General features: G+C 51.6%; 2 protein-coding genes across 2 annotated transcripts in view; one reads left to right on the forward strand and one right to left on the reverse strand.

Annotated features, from left to right (window-relative positions):
- Positions 1 to 2,814: 2,814 nt before the first annotated feature.
- Positions 2,815 to 5,411, forward strand: CDK5R1 (cyclin dependent kinase 5 regulatory subunit 1). The gene has a single exon (XM_069786768.1). It carries the CDS (start codon positions 2,904 to 2,906, stop codon positions 3,822 to 3,824), a length of 921 nt encoding a protein of 306 aa, XP_069642869.1. The 5' UTR covers positions 2,815 to 2,903; the 3' UTR covers positions 3,825 to 5,411.
- Positions 4,987 to 20,917, reverse strand: part of MYO1D (myosin ID) — a 162,438-nt gene continuing 146,507 nt past the window's right edge. Inside the window, exon 22 of the mRNA XM_069786766.1 lies at positions 4,987 to 8,513. Within this exon, the coding sequence (XP_069642867.1) occupies positions 8,357 to 8,513 (157 nt within the window). The 3' untranslated portion in view covers positions 4,987 to 8,356. The remainder of the gene's footprint in view (positions 8,514 to 20,917) is intronic.

The raw sequence follows: 20,917 nt of genomic DNA on the forward strand, positions 1-20,917 counted from the left end.
CAACGCAAGCTGCACGCCTGGCAGGAGCTCGTGAAAGCATCGTCGGTGGTGATGTTTCTGAGACGGGGAGTGTGAGGGACCGTGTTTTAAGCAGCATCACTAAGGGTTTATGGATTGTGAGCAGTTCCTGGCACAGCAAGTTTGAGCTCTGCCAAATGAAGTTGTGATATTATGATTATTATTATGGTGAAAAATGAATTACATCTGACCTCTTGCACCTCTAGCCTTGATGCTGTACTGGAGAATCTCACATTGTGTACAGCACCATGCATAGATTCCTCTTAAGGCTAGACAGGGTATTTCAGATGTAATTGAACTGACACAACATCTTTAATTTTCATGTTTGAAACTCGTGTTTCTCAGACACCAGCTAGTCGAGGTGGTGCAGGTCTTTCGGAAAGAAACCTGGCCTCACAGGCAGAAAAATGTGAGGGACTTAACTCCTGCTCCTACATGTGGCTGGGACTGCAGGGGAAGTGTGTTTCTAGTTTTCTTAATAGGTTTTTTGCACTATAAATAGCTTTTAAGATATTTCCCAAAAGCGGCTCTGGCCAGTTCACTGTAATGCCACTTAAGTGGCATTTTCCCCGGTGATGCTTAGCTGTGGCCATGCTTTGCTGATTTAGGTTGCTAATCAAAGGTGAATGAGGGGAAATCCGTTCATGGAAGCAGAGCTGAAGCCTGTGTGTGCAGCGGTGACGGTTGCACGCAATGTGCTGAGAGGGAGTGAGGTGGAGACGGCTGTGAAGTCCTGCCTGTCCTCGGTGAGAATGGTGTCCAGCTCCGGCTGTCATCCCTCAAAGGGGACAGAATTTGTCTTGACCCGCGGGTGATGATGGGGGGAGCAGGCAAACCCCTGTGCCAGAGGTGGAGGAGACCTGACCAGGAGCGAGGAGGCAGCAGGTCCGCAGTGATGCCAGCTCGGAGGCGCCTGGGCTGCCTTGTGCAGGGTCAGGGAGGTTTAATTGCATGTTAGTCATTCAAACCGCCTGTGGAAAGCTGGGATTTTCCGAGGCGTCTGAGCGCCTGCCTCCCACCTCCAAGTGTATTAAAATTAGGGCCAAAAAAGCTCAAACGGTAGGGCTTGTTGTTAAACCCTTTTGGCTTAAACTTCAAAAGGCTTAAGTTAAAAAGCAGGCTTTTGTACAAAGGCGAGTTTCATGCTGCTTGGGTCCATGTAATATTTTTAATGGACAAAGGGATTTCTCAGTAACTGGGGCTGGACTTGCACGGTCCGTTTTGGATCATGACATGGAAAAGCCTCTAAAGCTGTTTGTAAAGAAGATATACAAAGAGCAGACCATTTGACCGTCCCTGAAAAACCCAGCTCCCGTGCTGGGCTGGCGGCACTTTGAAGGACGTTTTTGGGTGCATTGGGATAGGTCTGTCCTCACAGCGCTTGGTACTGTGGGTCGGTCCCGAGCTGCCCTTGAATTGGGAGCGGGACGTGTGGGGACAGGCAGGTTTTCAAGCCCTGCTCTGTGTCCTGCTGCTGAGCACTGGCTTCATGGTGCAAGCCGCCGTTGTCAAGCTCACGGTGCTGAGAAACCAGCTGCCCTGCCTTGGGAGGGGGGACAAAAGCCATATTGGAACAATCTATCATCTCCCTTGTTTTTTTGCTATGTGTCTGCACCTCAACCTGCCGGGCTGTGAGTGCTGCGCTGAGCACAGCACCGACCCTGTCGGAAGCAGCAGCTTTGGTAGAGCTTTACCCCAAAGTGAGATTTTTTTTCTTTACCTTCCACATGCTTTAAACCCCAAGCGTGCGGCCGGCTTGTCCCGGGCCGGCGTCGGCCAAAGCTCCTGCGTGGCCTTGCCTTGGGACGGTGGCTCTGGGGACGGACGACCCTTTCCACTGTGTTCCCCCCGCTGCCCCCTGGCTTGTCGGTCCCGGGGCACTGGGAGGCTGCCGTTGTGCCCCAATGAAACGGGGGGTTTTGACGGGAAGGGGACGGGCAGCCGCGGGCCTGGCGCAGTGCTGGCTCGGGAGTACCGGTGAGCTCGGTTTCGGTCATCCGCCAACCCCCGACTAGTCCGGTGTCGGGGTCAGACCTCCCCCCGTTTCATTGCCAGCAGCAGCACCGGGGGGGAGGAGGTGACCCCCGGGGACCGCCCCGGTCACCGGGGCCGGAGCCCAGCGGCCTCCGCCACCGCCGCGCTTGGCCGGGGTCGGTAGGGGCCGGGCGGCGGCCGAGCGGCCTTTGCGTGTCGCTGCAGGTTGCACAAAAGCGGGGACCGGGCTCCGGCGGCCTCGGGGCTTCTCCCGGAGCCGGAGCCGGAGCCGCTCCCGTGCCCTGCGGGAAAGGGGAGCCCCCGCTCCGGGCCCGGCGGTGGCTTTACCCGGGAGCCTCCCGCGGGCGGGCGGAGCCCGGCTGGCGGCCCATCCCTTAAACCCCCGTCCCGGCCTTTGCAGCCCGGTCCCGGGCGCCTCCGTCCCCCGGTGCCTGCGGTGGGAGCGCCGGTCGCCCCCGCCCGCGGGAAACCCGGCCGCGGGGCGGGGCGGGGCGGGTGAGGGGGCGGTGCCTGGGAGGCGAGGGGCGGTGCCGCCGTCCGTCGGGGGGGGAGCGCGGAGAGGAGAGGCGCGGCCCGGAGGGGGGCGGGGCCTGGGCGGTGGCGGGGCGTGGCGAGGGGGAAGGAGGGCGGTCCCGCCCCGCCCCTTTCCCCGCCGGCGCGGCGGGCGCACGTGGCGGCGCGGGGCGGGGCGGGGCGGCGGCGGGCGCGCGCACTGCGCCGCCGGGAGCGCGCGCGGCGGCGGGGCGGGGCGAGGCGCGGCGCTGAGCGGCGGCGGCGGCGGAGCGGGCAGCGAGCGCGGGGCCGCGCCGGGGGCCGGGGCCGGGGCCGGGGCCGGGGCTCGGGGCCGGGGCCGGGGGGCGGGCGGCGGGGCCCGCCGGTCGGCCGGCGCCATGGGCACGGTGCTGTCGCTGTCGCCGAGCTACCGGAAGGCCCCGCTGTTCGAGGAGGGGGCGGCCACGGTGGGGCACTACACGGCGGTGCAGAACAGCAAGAACGCGAAGGAGAAGGGCCTGAAGCGGCACTCGCTGATCTCGGTGCTGCCCTGGAAGCGCATCGCCGCCGTCTCCGCCAAGAAGAAGAGCTCCAAGAAGGTGCAGCCCAACGGCGGCTACCAGAGCAACGTGACCCACCTCAACAACGAGAACCTGAAGAAGTCGCTCTCCTGCGCCAACCTCGCCACCTTCGCCCCCCCGCCGCCCCCCGCCGCCGCCGCCGCCGCCGCCGCCGCCGCCGCCGCCGCCCTCGCCTCGGCGCAGAAGGCGCCGCCGGCCGCGCCCGCCGCCGCCGCCGCCGCCGCTACCCCGCGGCGGGTGGTGGTGCAGGCGTCCACCAGCGAGCTGCTGCGCTGCCTGGGCGAGTTCCTGTGCCGGCGCTGCTACCGGCTGAAGCACCTCTCGCCCACCGACCCCGTCCTCTGGCTGCGCTCCGTGGACCGCTCGCTGCTGCTGCAGGGCTGGCAGGACCAGGGCTTCATCACGCCGGCCAACGTGGTCTTCCTCTACATGCTCTGCCGGGACGTCATCTCGGCCGAGGTGGCCAGCGACCACGAACTGCAGGCAGTGCTGCTCACCTGCCTGTACCTCTCCTACTCCTACATGGGCAACGAGATCTCCTACCCGCTCAAGCCCTTCCTGGTGGAGAGCTGTAAGGAGGCCTTCTGGGACCGCTGCCTCTCCATCATCGACCTCATGAGCCCCAAGATGCTGCAGGTCAACGCCGACCCGCACTACTTCACCCAGGTCTTCGCCGACCTCAAGAAGGAGAGCGGCTCCGAGGAGAAGGGTCGGCTGCTCATCGGCCTCGACCGGTGAGCGACCGCCGGCTTTCCCCCCCCCCTCCCCGCCACCACCACCCGGGGATGCTCCCGCTCCCCGCTCCCCGCCCGGACACGCTGCGCTCGCCCCGGCCCGGCTCGGAGCTGCTGCCGCTCCCCCCCCGCCGGGGGCCCGGCCCTGGCGGGGGACGGGGGGGGGGTCGTCCACCGCCGGACCGGAGCGCAGACCCCCCCTCCCCCGCCGCCCCGGGCCGCTGCTTTCCAGCCGTCGCCCCCTCTTCATCCTGCGGGCCCGGGGGCTGCTGCGGCTCCGCTACCGGATTGAGTTCAGCAAATTGGGGAAGGGGGAACAACCAACCCCCCCACCCCACCCCGGACACCCCCCACCCCCCCCGGACCCCCGCGGCTGGGGGAGCGGAGCGGAGCGGGGCTCCGCGGGCTGGCGGCGGGGCCGGCCCCGGTCACCGCATCACCGGGACAAAGACGGGGCAAGGGGGGGGGGGGGAAGGAGGAAAACCGACAAAAAAACCCCCAACAAAAAAAAAAAAAGGAGAAAAAAAAAAATATTGCTCGAAAAGCTTCACCGGAGGCGGCTGCGCGGGGCCGATCGTGACTTACCGGCGCCGGAGCAGCCGGTAACGGGACATTGAGGCGGGCACGGCCCGGGGCCCCCCCGGCCCCCCCCTCCCCTTTATTTATTTTCTTTGAAGAGACTCGAATTTCCCGAGCGGGTCTGGGTTAAGGGAAATAACCGCTACTGTATCATGACATCAATGTGAAATGTCTTGTTCCCATCGTGCACTGATCATGAGTATTGTGTAAAGGATCTACTTGAGTGTGCAAGCAAGGAAAGAATCTACATGCTGCTATATGAATACTTTTAGAACAAAAAAAACCACAAAAAAAAAAACAAAAAACAAAAACTACTAACCTACGGGGGGGGAAAAAAGAAAAAAAACCCTTCTTTATTCTTTCATTGTTGCTTTTACAGTGGTATTGCGCATGCAAACAGGAGCATTTTGTGTCTTCAAAAAAAAAAGGAAAAAAACAGATAAAAAAATAATAATCAAAAGAAAAACCTTAACGAGAGATGGCTGTAAAAATTACACCCATGCACAAAGACCCGACACCACCCCGATACCGCAGTCTTGAGCTGGTATTCCCTTATCAGGCCTGGGGACTGATAAGTTTTTTTTGGGTTTTATTTTTTTTTTTTTCTCCGTGTGCACAGTTCTAGTTTAGTTCTGGTCCATCGGGCGTTAAACTTGCAGACGAGAGGGAGAAATAACGTGCCATTTATTTTTATTTTTTATTTTTCACTTGAAGCTCTTCATCGCTGTACATTGGACCCTGCTAATGATACATGTGTACGTACGTTTTTTTAGTGCAATCTCTTCTGTAGATCTTTGTTGACCAAATTGGTGGGTATTGTTACCTATTAATTTATATTTGTCTCATTTTGTATGTATGTGTATAGTGTGTTTGTAAGTATGTGTGGTTTATAACCTGACCGACTGTGTCATGGGGCTCAGTGTGCCTGTAATTTAATCCCCTCCCCTTATTTTTATTTATTTTTGTACTGTGCTGATTAAATAAAAATGCACTGACCATCCATTACACGGCAGCGGTTCGTGGCGGAGTCTTTTCTGCAATCCCACACCCCCGACGCCCCCTTCACGGCGCCGGGAAATTGGATTTGCTTTGATGAAAGAGGGGTTTAACGCAGCCGCAGGTTTAATCGCGTTACCGGCGCTGGGGTCACCCCTTCGCTGGGGGCTGGCCGAGGCACTGGGAGAGTGGCAGCGCGAGGAGGAGGAGCACCCAGCACGCGAGAGGTGAAAAATCGGGTTATCGGGACGCCAAAACTCTACTTTCCATCCGTGCACCATCTTCCCGGAGCCACTGCGCTGGTCAGAAACTGGCACCGCCATAGTGGGATGCAACTAATTGGGTTTTTTTATTTATTACAGTGAATTATGTAAACAAAACCCCAATTCCATTATAGTAGGGTTTTTTTCTGCTCTTTTACACATTAAAATATCAGCGATTTAAAAAAAAAAAAAGTTCATTGCATTATCGCCCCAGGCTGAAAATTGAAATTCAATTTAGAAATAGTTAATTTATGGGAAAGAACAGGAATATATATATTCTATATATTTTTTTATATATATATATATATATAAAACCAGAGCAGGAACAGATAATATATTTTATAAAGACACATTTAATCACATACAATATTGCCATCTCATAGTATTAGAAATTTCCTAAACCTGCGATTTGTTGCCGTCCATCATGATTTGATACAACCATTTCGTTGGAGGGATAGTGTATAAAAGTGCTGATTAAATCTCCTGCCACTACCTTGCCTACAGGTTAGTGTTACTGGTAGCGGGGGGACAACAACACATTTGGACTAGTAGATATAAAAAGCGAGAAGTGCAAATAGAAAGGCACAGCAATGACGAGGATTTTCCTTCTGATGCTTCCCTGGGAGGATGCAAACAGGAGCTGGGGTGTCCCATGGCTTCAGCGTTGGCATTGCTCCTGCTGAGGAGCCGATGCTGGGATTAAATGAGGAGGTGGAAGGGCCTCGGTGCTCCTGAGCTGCTTGTGTGCGTGTGCTTGGCAAGGTTAGGAGCTGCTGCGTGGGTGGGACGTTGCCTTCAGGCTCCTGATGGCCCCAGTGGTGGTAGGTGACTTGTGTTGGCCAACATCTGGAAGAGCTTCTTCCCGAGGACTCGGGGCAGACCTGATGCGCAGAGCCCTCCGGCGCAGGAGCCCGCCGGGCATCCCGGAGCCGCTTACCGGGAGCAAGCGCCAGTGGCTGGGATGCGGCGCTGGGATGCTGGCGGGGGCTGGTGCGAGGCCAGGGACTATGTGACCGGGAGGCCTCCGGCAATGGGGCCTCCCCGGCAAAGCGCACAGGAGGGATTAAGCTTGTCCCACTTAAATACAGAGCTAGAGTTTCTCTGCACTCGAGGTTCCCCTTAACCTCGGGTCTTGGTGGCAGTGGTCGGGTAGAAACGCTGCAGCGACCTGTCCCTACACCCCGTGTCCATGGCATTGCTTTGGGAAGCCTTTCATTAACAGGTCATTAGGTGAAGAGCCTCTTCCAGGCTTTCCAATTCCTGAAACGCTCAATTAAATATGTGCTCCCTGTTCGCCGGCTGGGCTGGAGACAGGCGGCCCCCAAGGTGGGGTCACCATGCAGAACCACAGAACCCACCCCCCCCCGCGTCCAACGGGCTGGAAATCCTGACCTGACCAGCAGTGCCAGGACTCGGTACGTACAATCCCAACAGCCCCGCAACGTCACACGGCCTCATGCGCTCAAAAACCACAGCAGCAGCCCGCTATGCAGTGGAAATAAAAAGCTTGTTAGTATATACGGCCCTCCTGTAAACACCAAGCTCAAGGTTATCTGAGCCGGACAGATGTGGGTGCCGCGCAGTGGGGAAACGTGATGCCACCAGACAAGCCAAGGTGATGCACAACGCCCCAACATCCAACACCCGCAGCTGGGAAAACCCAGGAAAACTCTTCGAAGGAACAGCCTGGATGTCTGCAGTCGGGTTTGCGCTGCTGCCCCTCGCCTGGCGTGGACGGACGTGCTCGGAGTTAAGTGTTAAATAGTGCAAAGCGAGGGAGCCGCTGCCTCGGCCCCCGAGCTCCACGTGTTTCTAGACTAACCCACCTGCAGCAGGGCCTTTAGCCCTCCCTGAACCTCAGCGCCAGGACTAACACGAAGCCACGTGGATCATATAAAAATTCAAGCAAGGCCACTTGGTCCAAATGGGAGCCCAGCGGATGTTAGGTCACTGGAGAGGGTAATTAAGGCAAAAGCAATGTAGGATTAAAAAAAGTAAAACCTCTGCATTGTGAATCCCACTCTCCTTTCTGCTGGTGGACCTGTCTCCAAGCAAGGTGCCTTGATGGGTTAATGAACTCCAGGCAGGAAAGCAGCAAGTCTAGAGGTGCGTCTCCACGTACCATCCCAAATCCATGTGTGCTGGCAGGGCTGGAAGAGCATGGAATGTCTCCCCGGCGTGGGAAGGCAGCCCTCCTTTCCAAACCTGGCTCCGGTTCCATCGGGATTTGGTCTTACAGAACCAGACTTCCTGAGCCGGGTATCTTTGGTTCCTCCGGTGGAGGCTGCATAATATTGCAAAAAATGACACAAAAAGGAAACACAGAAGGGCATACTGGAGAGGGTTTAAGAAATCAATGTGGGAAGGGAGAAAAAGGTGTAAGTACCTATAAATGCTTTTTTTTTGGACTAATTCAGAAGCACTTTCCTGATATCCTGGCCTGTTTTGTAAGATGGATACAGGTCACTGGCTATTTTAAGCCTTTGTTGCATGTGGTAGTAAAACCCTCTCCTGAATTTGGGTTTGGTAAACCTCTAGCTTTAGAGATCTTTTTAGGCGCATGACCAAGTCACAGCTGAGCATCTCTAAATTAATCCCCTTGAAAAGTCCAAGGCACAGGAAGGGTGATCAAAGCCCCAGTCCGTCTCTCCTCCACTCCCTCTCTCTCTGGGCTCGCTGCATCAGACGGAGGGGGATGCTAATTCCCCGGCACGCAGAGGATAAAACCGGAACGATGCTTGGTGAAATCCGGTTGGGATTGGTTAATCTTGGTTTCCACGGAGACGGTGCATTTCCGCCCGTGCAGGCTGCACTGGACCGGGTTGGTGACGCTGACTTGCAGAGCGCGTTTCTCACTGCAAAGGCAAAAAGGAAAAGAAGAGTCAGGCGGGAGGGACGGGATGTCGTTACCGTTGCTCAGACCTTGGTGCAAGGCAGGGAGAGGTGGGTTTGGATCAGGCAGCAAGCTGAGCCCACCGCGTTAAGCCATGCCGCAGCTCTAAACCCAGCTTTCGGGCTCAGTTGATCCCTGCTCCTGCACATGAAGGTCTCCCACGCAGGGAGACGTGCACCCAGGGGACTTCTGCATTGGGATCAGCGCTGATGGGGGAATATCGCTTCACGGGCAAAGCAAAGGCCGGGTTGCAAAAGTCCCGGGGTCTGCTGCCAGCTCGGCCACCCACTCGCCGAATGACCTCGCGAGCACTCACTCCTATCTCTATAATTACAGTAAGGATGACGACATCCCTTGTTCTGAGCTCAGAGGTTAAAAGTACAGCATTAAATAGCTAAAAGAATCACAGGTAGGGCGGTGGGTTTTTTTAATTCCCTCTCCAGGCAGAGAGACAGACAGACCGACCATGCAGCCTCCTGGGGTCGGAGCGCCCTGAATGGAGGCAGGGCACAGGCGGGGACAAAACTGTGTCACTGCAAACCATTCCCCAGCTTTTTAACCCTTTAACTTAGCTTTGGTGTTAAAAAATGATTCTCATGAGTGAAATCGGGAGTTTCAGCCACCCAAATTGGTTTTTCCTTGCCTTTTTGGGTCACTGCCAGTGGGGGACATCAGGACAGCACGGCCAGATGGCTGTCCATCTCTGCTCCAGCTGAGACAGGGTCAGGGATGGCTGGCAAGGATGTTCCCCTTTGCTAAAGGCCATAAAAGCCACTATTCTGTGTCACAAATAACTTCCCTTGTACCATAAGCAGAGAAATGCCCGGCTGTTCCCTTGGGCTGGGGATGGAGATGTGGTGTGGCCAAGCTGATGCATGAGCCCCAGTCATGAGCTCTTTGGACCAGCAAAGAGCGGGTGTCATCGAGGCAGGAGAGTGAATTAGCAGGAGAAACGCCTGCAGCAGATCTGTCCCCCTGAGCCACCGCCAGCCTGGGGAAGCGGGAAGAGATGTACTGGGACTTGGCCTTTGGGAAATATCTCTTGCGACCTCACCCACACTTCAAATTCCTGAATTTCCGGCATTTCTTAGTATAATATTGAGTGGTTTAAAGACTCAGTGGCATCAGCTCCACTGCCTCTCTCGATGCTTTAAATACACGGAGGAGGATGTGCTGGGTTTCTGTTCTGCTGCGTTTAGCTTCCAGACCCGAGGTCTTGCCTTGCTTGACCTGTTGTTACAGTTTTTTCACTGACACAGCCTAAGTCCTTCACGCAGCACAGGCTTAGTTTTTACTTCATTAACACAGACTGTTCAAGACGTGTCACATCCCATAAGCCACATTTTTACCCAAATAATTAAGATGTTCACCGCTTCCATAAAAATGAATGGTTGGTTGGTTGGAGGGGTACTGGCAGGGCAGCAGCACACAAAGCCCTCACGTTGTCCCAGGTATTAAATACTTATTTACTCTTGCCTCAGTGAGTTGAGGCTAAAATCCCTGCTTAGTTTGCTATTTTTACCGTGTCTTAGCAGAACGAGCCGCATATGTAGAGGAGCCTCTCGGAGATTCCTGCCATCATGTGCTTGGAGAGCAGGTTTAGCATCAAGTGTTTGTAACAAGGATAAATGCTAACGACTTTCCTTCTCCTCTCCCACAGCCCTCATCAAATTATAGGTAAGAAGATCGAGGGTCTGTCGCTGTTTTAGAGTCAAGCTCTCTTGACCCTTTTGCACAGCAATAAGGAGCCCAAACCAGCGGAGAAGTGTCATTAACCTGAATTTTGACCACAAGCAGGAGCCAGGCCTGGAAATCAAAAGGTCCTTGATGTATTTTGAGCCCTGTGGCTGTGGGACCTTAAGCGAGAAGCTGGATCTCTCTAGGTCCCAGCTCCTGCTGGAATGACATAAGCTAAACACGTCTACATGAAGCTAACGTTGTCCTGGGATAGTGGGCTCTGGAGAAGATGCTCTGATCTTCGCCCTGTGTAACGTTTCCATTAAATAAGGACTTCACTTCCCCCTCCGTGTTTTCCAGGCCCCACCATGACAGTACTCATTCCCGGTCACACATTGATCATGCGTTGCTTTTCTTCATGTGAGAAGAGGTTTCAGCCTCAAAACCTTTTGCTGGCGGAACAGGACAGCTCTTGAATGGCATCCAAAGAGCAATCCACATGGGGATTTGCAAGTCCACAGCGGGATTACAAATCCCATCCTTGGTCTTCCCCGCTAGGCAATACAACACTGAACCCCGCCGCCAGCTCCACAAGCAGCTCGATGTGCTGGGACCTTGAGTGTCTTGGACGCTGCTCCTGTGCTTGGTCAATTGCCAGCAAAGAAGAGGTTGGAGGAAATGTCAGTTTGGTTTCCAGTCCATCAGTCACATCAGCATCACACCTGTTAGTGCAGTGGCAAAAAGGGGAGATGACAGCTGCTGGCTGCCCTGGAGTAAGATGGTTTATTTATTGACTGAAAGGGAGAAAACAGCTGCCTGCATCAGCTGATAAACTGGATTAAAAGACCTTCCAAATCTCACTGCTACAACGAGATTTTACCGAGTAGCACAGCTGGGGAGATGCTTCCCCAAGTTCCTGCAGAATTTAGAACCCAAAGGAAGAGTCTGATGGAGATGGTCCAGCATAATCCTGGAAATCCAACGAAGTCTTCCATAGACAAGGGCAACACACAGTGAAAATACCCTTTGGGGATGATTGGTGCTCTGTAAGACCCCGAGCAAGACACCGATGGCAGCGAAGGCAGAGACAAGTCCCACTTCCACTCAGACTTGGGCTAAAAGCTGTGTTTTCACTGCATAATCCTGTCCCACCATGGTACTTTGCTCTTCCACCTCCCCATCTCAGTGAGATGATTCAGCCAGGAAAAGGTTGTTAAAGTGAAATTAGGGTGGAAGAAAGTTTGCACTATTAAATTTCAAGCTTGGAAACACACATCTATTCACCATCCATGCTTTAATTCCTTAAGTATTTAAATGGTTGCTACTATTTAAGGAACATTCATGAATTTACTCATTACTCACAAATAATCTTCTGGCCTTCTGACAATTTAAAGGACCAGCTGGGTTTCATATTAGAGGTGGAAGATCTTGTCATTTAAAGACTTAAGGGCAGAACTGAATGTGTTTATGACTATTCTGTGGCTAAAGACACAGTCACCGTGCAGAGAGCTAAGTGACATGCCCAAGGTCACAGAAAACAGTGTCATAATTAAGAGCTAAACCCAAATTCTCCAACTTTCACAATCTTTTAACCTCAGATGAGCAACCTGCCATGGCAGTCCAAATACCAGTCTCTTCCTTCATCCTGTAGATCTACTTGATTCAAGGATCTTGCCTTGGTTCAGACCGAGTTTCTTATCAAGAGCAACGTCCAAGCTCGCCTGTCTGTTAACAGGCAATGACTGCCTGCACGTTACGTCCTCAAAAGACAGTTGGAAAGTTTTTGCTGCCTGGAGAAGACCCCTGCCCTCATCCTTTTGCTTCCATCCCTTGTACTAATTGCATCCCAGCACCTCGCAGAGGTGCCGTGTCTGCCGGCAGCAGAGCCCTGCCCTGCAGATCCGACAGCGGGATGGCCGGGAGCCTCCGGAGCTGTCACTAGATTGACCCTTACTACAGGCTGTGTAGGAGAACTTGCTCCAGACATTAGCCTCTGTTTTAGTAAACCCTTTAAGAGGCTTCCGAGACACTTTTGCCATCTCTCTTGTACAGACACTTGTTTAGGAGACCATCTACAAGATGTCAGAGCTCATGTAGGTACCAAGCACAGCTCTGCCCAAGACCAGCCCCATCTGATCGCAGCTTTGGCTCTTCACCAAGCCCCGACGTAACCTGCACACTGACGGAAGTCAAGTCAATTAGGACAAAATGACGGATACTGCTGCTGGGCATCTTCTGGGAAATAAAATTACTTATTTTTAACAACGATTCCATTAGAAGAGACAGTGAGATGCAAGCACTGCCTGAGACTCTGCCAGGGAAAAAATGCCAGCCCCCAGCATCCAGGCGTGAAACCGCCTGCAAAATGTAAAAGAAAAAAAAAAAAAGCGCTTTCGTGTGAAAGTCAGGATCAACCCCAGCACTGCTCCAGTACTGCCAGGGAACCACATGGTAATTTCTGTATATAATAAACCACATGATAATTTCTGTATATAACAAACCACATGATAAGTTCTGCATATATTAAACACCAAGGTGTTTGTGTTTTCTGAAAACACAGGTCTTTTTATATAACTGCAAACAATATTTTTGGTGGAAACAGCCTCTCTTGACATCCTGGCGGTACAAGCCACAGCCACTGATCTCAGCTGGTTGTGTGGGCTGGGGCTTCTCTTTGCTCTTTGGATTTCATGGCTCAGTGAGCTCTGCAGGACTGGGTGACTTCTCTTCCTTCATCTGCTCCAAACCATCATAGCATGCAATCTGCCTTTATCAGCTCACTTCGCTCATCTATTGACTCGCGCTCATTAGAGGAGTTAATGGCAAACAGTCGAGGCGATGGCTCTGGGTGGGAGCATGCGTGTGTGAAGCACCACGAGCATCGCATGAACAGGGTCTGTGTGTATGGGAAAACCACATCCTGGAGCGAGAGCATCGTTAGAAATACAGCACGAGCTGATCAGACGCCCGGGTAAATGCTGGCAAAAGGGAAACCAGCAGAGAAGAGATGACTCCAAGTGGAAGCAGACTACTGGCCCATGAAATATTAGAGTTTTGACTGAGCATTTAATCTAGGACCTCAGGGAAAACACAAGCCAAGTAGCGCATAAATGGCCACAGACATCTGTCAGCGCTGTTGTTGTTAATACAAAAGCACCTATGTCGCCAATAAGTGGTCGGAAGCAAAATGGTGAAGGATGAGAGTGGAGAAAGATCAGAGGGAGTTTCCGCAAAGACAGAGGCGTAGGACTGGAAAGTTAAATAAATGTATTGTTAAATAAATGTTAAACATACGAGATGCTTAAGAGCAAACATAGGTGACCTGGAATGCCTTGCAAGGAGCTGTGATGATAGGCATGAAAATACAGCAAAACAGTCGTCGATGAGATATTAGTTTATAGCTGTGAGCTCCATCAAGAAGCACAGTAGGCTGCAGAGAGCCGGGAACATGCCGTGCCCAAGGACAGTGGTACCTGACCACGGTCTGAGGTGCTCCGGAGATGCAGCCCCATCACTCGCAGGGCTGGGAAGGAACAGTTTATGCAGATTTTCCAGGGTCTTTCAATGAGGTGCTGCCTGCCTATGGACGCAGCTAATGCAATCACAGAGCAGGAAGTAAGTTCTTTTTAGGAAGCAAAAGTTGGGTAGAAGATGGTAAAAAGCCAAGCACAGTAAGTGCCTGATTTTCATGACAACAAACCGGAGGGATTTAAATGAGGCTAAGCATGCAATGCAGTGTGAAACGAGGGCTCAGCAGCAATAAACAGAATGGGATGTATTCCGGAGGGGATTTTTTTAAATGATCAAATCTTTCTAGAGGTCTCTTTCTGGAAAGACAAGCATCACTGTGGACTACTTGGTTAAGGCTTCAAGAGAGTGTGCAGCTGTAAACAAGATGTTAGGAAGCATTAGGAGCAGGATGAAGAATACTGAAAAAATTGTAACACCTTATATAAGTCAGTGCTGCAGCCTCATCTGGATACTGGCTGCAGGCTTTGAGGGGGTTCAGCATTGAAAAAAATATTAAAAGGCTCACAGATGAAGGGAGGATATGAAAAAGAAACCAAAAAAGCAGCAGCTATATTCCGTACAAAGAAAATACATAGGAAGCAGAGAGAGAGACTAGAGAGGTCTAAAAAAAGGCAGCTTTCAAGGCTCTGCTTCCTAACAACAGCCAAAGAGACAAACAGTAATATCGAGAATTTCAAGGTGGGTTAAAATAGCTTTCCAGGCAACGTGTAATCTCGCTGCTGTGGATCACTCCAGGCTGTGGCGCTCACTGCTACTGGGTGGCACAGAGGTGACAGAAAAAATGAGCAGGGTCTAAAATGACATTGGCTATAACATAGGTAATAAACATTTATATATCTGAGTTACAACAGGTGTCATTTTTGGAAAAGATAAGTGCCTTCTGCATGAGGGTTTAAAGCACACTGGCTCTGCAGGCTGCATATTTGGCAGGGGAGGGATGGGGGGAGATATATCTCGTCAGACCACTTGTGGTTTTCTGCAATTTGCGGGACAATGATACTGGGGATATTTGGGCTCAAAGGAAAAGCTATAGTTCTCACTGTGAAAATTAAACCCACAATAGCTTAAACAGAGACCAAAATAGGAACATCTAGTTTCTCAACATGCACAAGCATGAAACCTGCACCGAAACCTCATGTGCATTTTGTGTCACCCTGGCTGTAATCTCTCAGCTTTGCATGAGGAGCAAAGCACCGCGTGGGGAGAGCTGCTCTGTGCGCAGGACCGGCACGGTCCACGCCGTCGTCAGCCGGCTGCGAACAGAATCATCCCCTGCTTTGGGGAGCTGGGGCAAGACCAATCCCTGGGGAGCCATGGTATGAAGGGCATCACATGTAAATAATCCTGGGTGGGTATTTCATTCCAGGGAGAGAGATGTCCTGCTGCAAATATTCAGAGCCCGCAGGCTGCCGGCGCTCCGGCACGCTTCATCTTCTCTGTTCTCCCGCTGCCTCTCGGGGGGGCAGTAACATTTGAAGTGTGCGCAGCTTCAAAGCACCAGGTCCCACTTCCAGAAGAGATTTACACTCTTGGAGCATAAATTTCCCTAAGTAAGACTCAGATGATTTTGACAGCATCACCCCTGTGACTCCTTGGCACACTTCATTCTTCTTTGCTCTACCATCAGAGGAAGAAAACACCTTTTCTCATCCAGCTCTTATTAAAACACCCTGGCTTATGTAGCTACAGGAGGTTAAAAGCAATGATTTACTATCCTGTGTACCCGAGAAAATAATTTAACATCCTCTTTGCCTCCTTGCGCTGGCTGCTGGACTGTATTAGCACCACCAAAGGAAATCCCCCTCCATCCAGCGGTCCCTTTTTAGTGCGGCCCTGAAGCTGCAGCTGGCAGCACTCTTCATCCCATGGGTTTGGTTACCAACACCGAGAAGCCCAGGGTGAGGAGATTAACCGGGACCCATTTTCGGGTGCAGATCATTCCTCTCTGCTCATAACTCAAGAGCAGCTGGATCAGCAGGGGATGAACATGCGTGGTAGGTAGCGTGCCGCTCATTCAACATGTGCTGCATTACTCACACGTGCACCGAAGGGACACGACATCCTAAACCACAACGGGTTTTCAAAATCTGCTTTGTGAAATCCTCTCTGAGGTCTTGCACAGTGAAAGCACGAGACAAACAGGATGTTTTCTCAAACCGTTACTTGCTTTTTAGAGACATAGGGTTGTCGGTGTTGTGGAGCTCTTCTGTATCAGGTGGTCTTGGCTGAGATTAGACATTAAGATAGATCAAAGCTATGGAAAAGAGAGACTATAAAGAAGTCAGACATGAATAAAGGAGATCTCAAGTCAGGATCAAAAGGCCTTCCATAGTCAAAGGTCAGAACAAGTCCTCCAGGCATTTTAATGTCAAGAAAGGTCAGCTGAATTAAACATGGCTCTGGCAGGTCCCTTCTCACTGTATGGTTTTTCGAAATTGTCTGCAGTCAAGTGACAATTGATACTGTGAATTTTTTTTCAGACTTCAAAACCAGCAAATGTTTATGGCTTATTTCTAATACAGTTTTGTACCTTGTGGTCTATGTTCAGGCAAATCACCTCAGAAGCTGGAAGAAGTGGCTTTTCTGAAGCACTTTTTTAATCTGCAAGAGAAGGACCTGGCTACAAACTGCAATCCCACATCGTTCCACTGAAAACTCAACCACTCCACTTAAAAAGTGGCTTTCAATCTTTTCTGGCTCAGACTTGCCTGTGTTTCATTTTTCTCTGCAGCTCACGCTGACATCTATTTACCAGCGCAAACCACAGAGCCGCTCGCCTTCAGTTTTGGGAACCGTACAGTACCATGTATTACAACATCATGCTAGCGAGTTGCGTCAGCAACTCTATTTTTTCCCTTTTAATGAGAAACAAGATTTGGTAATATCTGTACGCTACCAGTGAAAAGTGTTGTATGTGCCCGGTGGCACATAGCAAGGCAAAAGCTAAGTCAGCTATTAGTACTCTGGTCTGCTGGCGTCTGGCCGGTGCACTGAGACTGTTCCTTTTATTCACGTCTGAACCATAAAAGCCACTTTCCTAAGAAGACAGCAGCTGCCACAACACTGATGTGCTTTTTTCATTAAGTGTCCGCGGTAGATCCAGGTATATTCCTTCCCCTCTAGCTGAGGTATAAATCTAGTCCATTAAATGTTTGGCTGTCTCATTCTTAAAACGCATTTATTCCTACTTGAACCCAAGGTCAGGCGGTCCCAGAGCAGTGCCGGTGAGCTGCGGTTCGTTCTTCATTTATTTAGTAACTGGGGCATTTGTGCATCCATCCTCGCTAGCCAGAGCGCGCTTTCCGGAAAGTCAGTGAGCTGTAAAATATTTCTGCCTCTTCCAGCAAACCCCTTTGGTTCACGTGTTTCTGGGCAAAGGAGGATCCCCAGGGTGATGGGGCAGGGGCTGCTCCTCCCCTGCCCTCTCCAGGGCTGTTTGCCTTCATCGGGAACTTGGGGTAACAGCCAGGTTTCAAAGAAAGACCCAAGCAGCTAAAAAGGAGGTTAATAGGGGTCAGGTCCCAGCCATACAGCCTCACTACCCATGGGGACTGCAGCCCAAAGCTCTCGTCTTATGGTGGGAAAGCCCTAAAAAGTGGTTTTGAGACATCACTTTGCAAGCACGCTGCAGGATGTACCCTAACATCCCCTATCCTCCACCCCTGGGAAATTTGATCGAAATAAAAAGTCAACGTAATTATCCGGTCTCACACGAAATTCAAGAAAGGGATCAAAAACTAATTGAAGCTTCACCCTCCAGCTGAACTGGGGCAAACGCTCACCCGCTCGACTCCCAAACCCCAGCCCTAACATGACCACCGTCTCCAAGCAGAAGGCGTTGGACTTTGGGGTGGAAGACATGCACTTTAGGCACCTAAGCTCACCTATAAAGCATACCCTGATCTTCTTACCACACTTGGGCTACTAATTAACCCCCCCCTCCACCCACCTCAGCACAGGCACGCTGCCTGCAAACAGCAAAGCTTGGGCAGCACTGTCGCCCTGCCCGCAGCAGGCATTGGGCTCCTGCAGCCGTTGCTGATGCTCCTGGCATTCTGCTCCTATTGAAGCTGAGAATTCATCTACACACTTCAAACAGAGAAGTCTCATTCTTTTTTTCTCTCCTTATGTCATCAGCATTCAATGCCTGATGCAATTTATCCCTTACGAAGCACTCGCTAAAGCTGGTCAATGGTTTTCTGGATAAAAACGTGCCTTCACTTAAATAGGGTATTTCCCGGGAAAGCTCATCAACAAAGCAGCTTTCAAAAAAAAAAAAAAAGGCAAAAAAGCACACCCAGTGTGTTAAATATTTTATTTCCTCCAGCAGGCAAAATGAAAAATTTCCAGACCACTGAGTGGGGGTGGAGAAGGCAGCTCCCAGCCACCATGGGAGTGCCACGACAGCACCTACCTACCAGGGCTGTGACTAAATAGATGGGTTATTGATCTAACACCCTAACAGCAGGCATCCCAACGTGCCACATGCCCAGCTCGAGTGCTTGGGACTGCAGGGAACTGCCTACTCTAAAATCCACATACCATTCCTTTTCCCTCCCTTGGTCCCTGTGTGCAGTTTGATACCGCAGGAATTAAATTCACTCCAGAATTCAATGTATTTTGCACTTTCTCTCTACAGCTAAACTTGTAAGTCTTGCATCAAGTCTTTAGCATGCTGAAGACTTACAGACTGGCGATATGCAACAGTGTTTTGGAGGAAAGTAAAAGGATGGGGAGAGCTGGGCATGAGACGTGGGGTTTGTGGTACCCGCTGATGTGGGAGTGCGGTGGCAGGAGGGAAGGTGCTTGCGTCATTTCCATCCTCTCAAATCAGCAATAACATGAGAAGAAGTGTCATCCAGGGCTAACCCAGGAGCACCTGCCTCTGCAAGGAGTGGAAACCAGTTCTGGCACAGAATCATGAAATGAGTGATCTCGTTAGGTAAGAAATGATTTCTACGGCTGTGTAACATCCTCACTGCCGTGGTCTGCCCTGCCTACACGTGTGGTTCCGGTGTGCTTTGCAGCTCAGTTTACATCCTACTTATTTTTGGATAAACAGAAGAATTCAGTTTCTGAGGATGATGGTTACGCACATTGTTGTCCGGCGACGCATGCCCCTTGCCTTCATCTACTCAAACTGACCCAGTTCTCAACATCAGCAGCTTTCCCGGGGTGCAGCACCAATATATAAACTACAGCTTCTTCTGAAGTCTCCAATTAGTCATATTTTCTCAGCTATTCTGAGTCCTGGCAAAGCTTTTGAGAGTCAGCTCTCATCCGGCTTTCTGCTTTAGTAGGAGCAAACGTGGCCGCAAGACGCTGGAGTGTTACATATTTTATAAAAACCACTATGCCAAAAATATGATTCAAAGTCCTTGGCTAGAGACAGAGTAAAAGCAGAACATCGGCTCATTCACAGGGTTATGCCAAGAATCCTGCATTATAAATGCACCAGCACATAAATAAAATAAGACCACTTAGGAAGATGAGTACAGACTTGCCTCCCGTTTAGGGCATCACAGACCTCAATTCCCAGGCAGGCTGAGAAGCAGCAAAAGTCCTTCCTTACATTTTCTTTTTGGCACTGGTCCTTGCCCTCACCCAGCCAGTGGACTGAATTCACTGGACCCGCATTTGTTGGGGTATATGCAGCACACATTTGCAACATCCCTCCTGAAAGGATGCTCTTGGCCTGGTTAGCAGATGCTGATAAAATTCTGCTGGCTGAATTTTTGAAGTTTAAGGAAGGAAGAAATTCTGAAAAAAAATACTTCAAAGGGAATCCAGCACCTTTCAGTCATCTGGAATATATTTATTCAACTCCTGCAAGAATGTGAGTTATAGGGAGCTGATGGTGAGGACAATAAGTATGGGATTATTCAACTGTTTACCACTCAAATTTACAAGGGGGCAACAATTTTCTAGTATCAAACAGTGGTCGAAATAGCTGACAGGTGCATTACATTGGAAAATGATGCCACAGCAAAATGCTGCTGTCGCCCTGTCATATCCCTTCGACAGAGACATAACCTATAGTCATCCTGATGGATGAGCAGCTCTGCTTTTCCCACTGGTACATGCAGGGCTGTGAATTAAACAGATATTTTTAGAGTCTGGCAGAGGTCTGAAGTCACAAAATGTGGGAAGCTGCCACCGAACTTCATAGAGATCCCCTAAAATTATTATAAAAAAGATCAAGCGTGCACACTTTTGAAGTTCTCTCCTCCTCTTGTTTTTTTCCTTATTATTCTTTGGGATCGACCTGTGGAAGTGAAACTGCCAGGAAGCCAGCACAGATAAGCGGGCGGGCAATTTGCTAAGGCAAAGCCACAAGCTCAGCTTCTGCCATCACCAATGGCCGTGATGCCACCGGAGCTGCGGGAAACAAACGGATCCAGGGGCCGGGAGCCACGAGGACGATGGCACGAGGGCTCTCCCCACGCGGAGGGGCCGGGAAGCAGGGTTGCGTCGTCGCATCCCACCCACGGCTCCGTAAGCTTCGGTTCAATAACGCCTCCGCGGGATGGCCGTGCCGAGGACCCGGCTGTCATTGTCCCCAGCCGCCCTGGCCGCGCTCCCGCCCCGCAGCCCGTGAAACGCCGAGCTGCCGCGCAGGCAAACAGCTCAGCTCCATTATATTCCGCACACATCGCCGCTGAGCTCATTAAAGCCGGAGCCGGGAATGTAACGGGAGGGCTCTGACATCCCGGGGAACATCCACCGCCAGGTGCACTCGCTCGGCACCACACCGCGGCTTCGGCACGGGCATAATTCACCCGGCTCCCTTTGAACGGCGTGTGACAGCTCGTGCACGCGTGCAGGGAGGGGGTGATGGAGAACGACTGCTTTTAGCACTACAGCTCTCAGTCACTATAGCAACCTGGATATTCATCATCCCATCTGATGCTTCATTTCTGCCAGCCAACCAGGGGCTGATGCAGAGCATTGAGAGATGGGTTCATTTACTGCCTCCTATGATTGCTGCTCGGTGCACCCCGGATAACCCCTGTATAAGCTAATTCTGCATGAATTTCCCTTTCTGATGTTTTTTTTTTTTTTAAAGTTTACTGGGGATGGTCCTGCTCACCGCTGGTGCAATAGCAGAAGCACTGGCGCAGAGGACTTTCGGGCAGGGTGTCACCATGACCTACTTAG

Source organism: Haliaeetus albicilla, chromosome 7, assembly GCF_947461875.1.
Source record: "Haliaeetus albicilla chromosome 7, bHalAlb1.1, whole genome shotgun sequence".
Lineage (NCBI taxonomy): Eukaryota > Metazoa > Chordata > Aves > Accipitriformes > Accipitridae > Haliaeetus > Haliaeetus albicilla.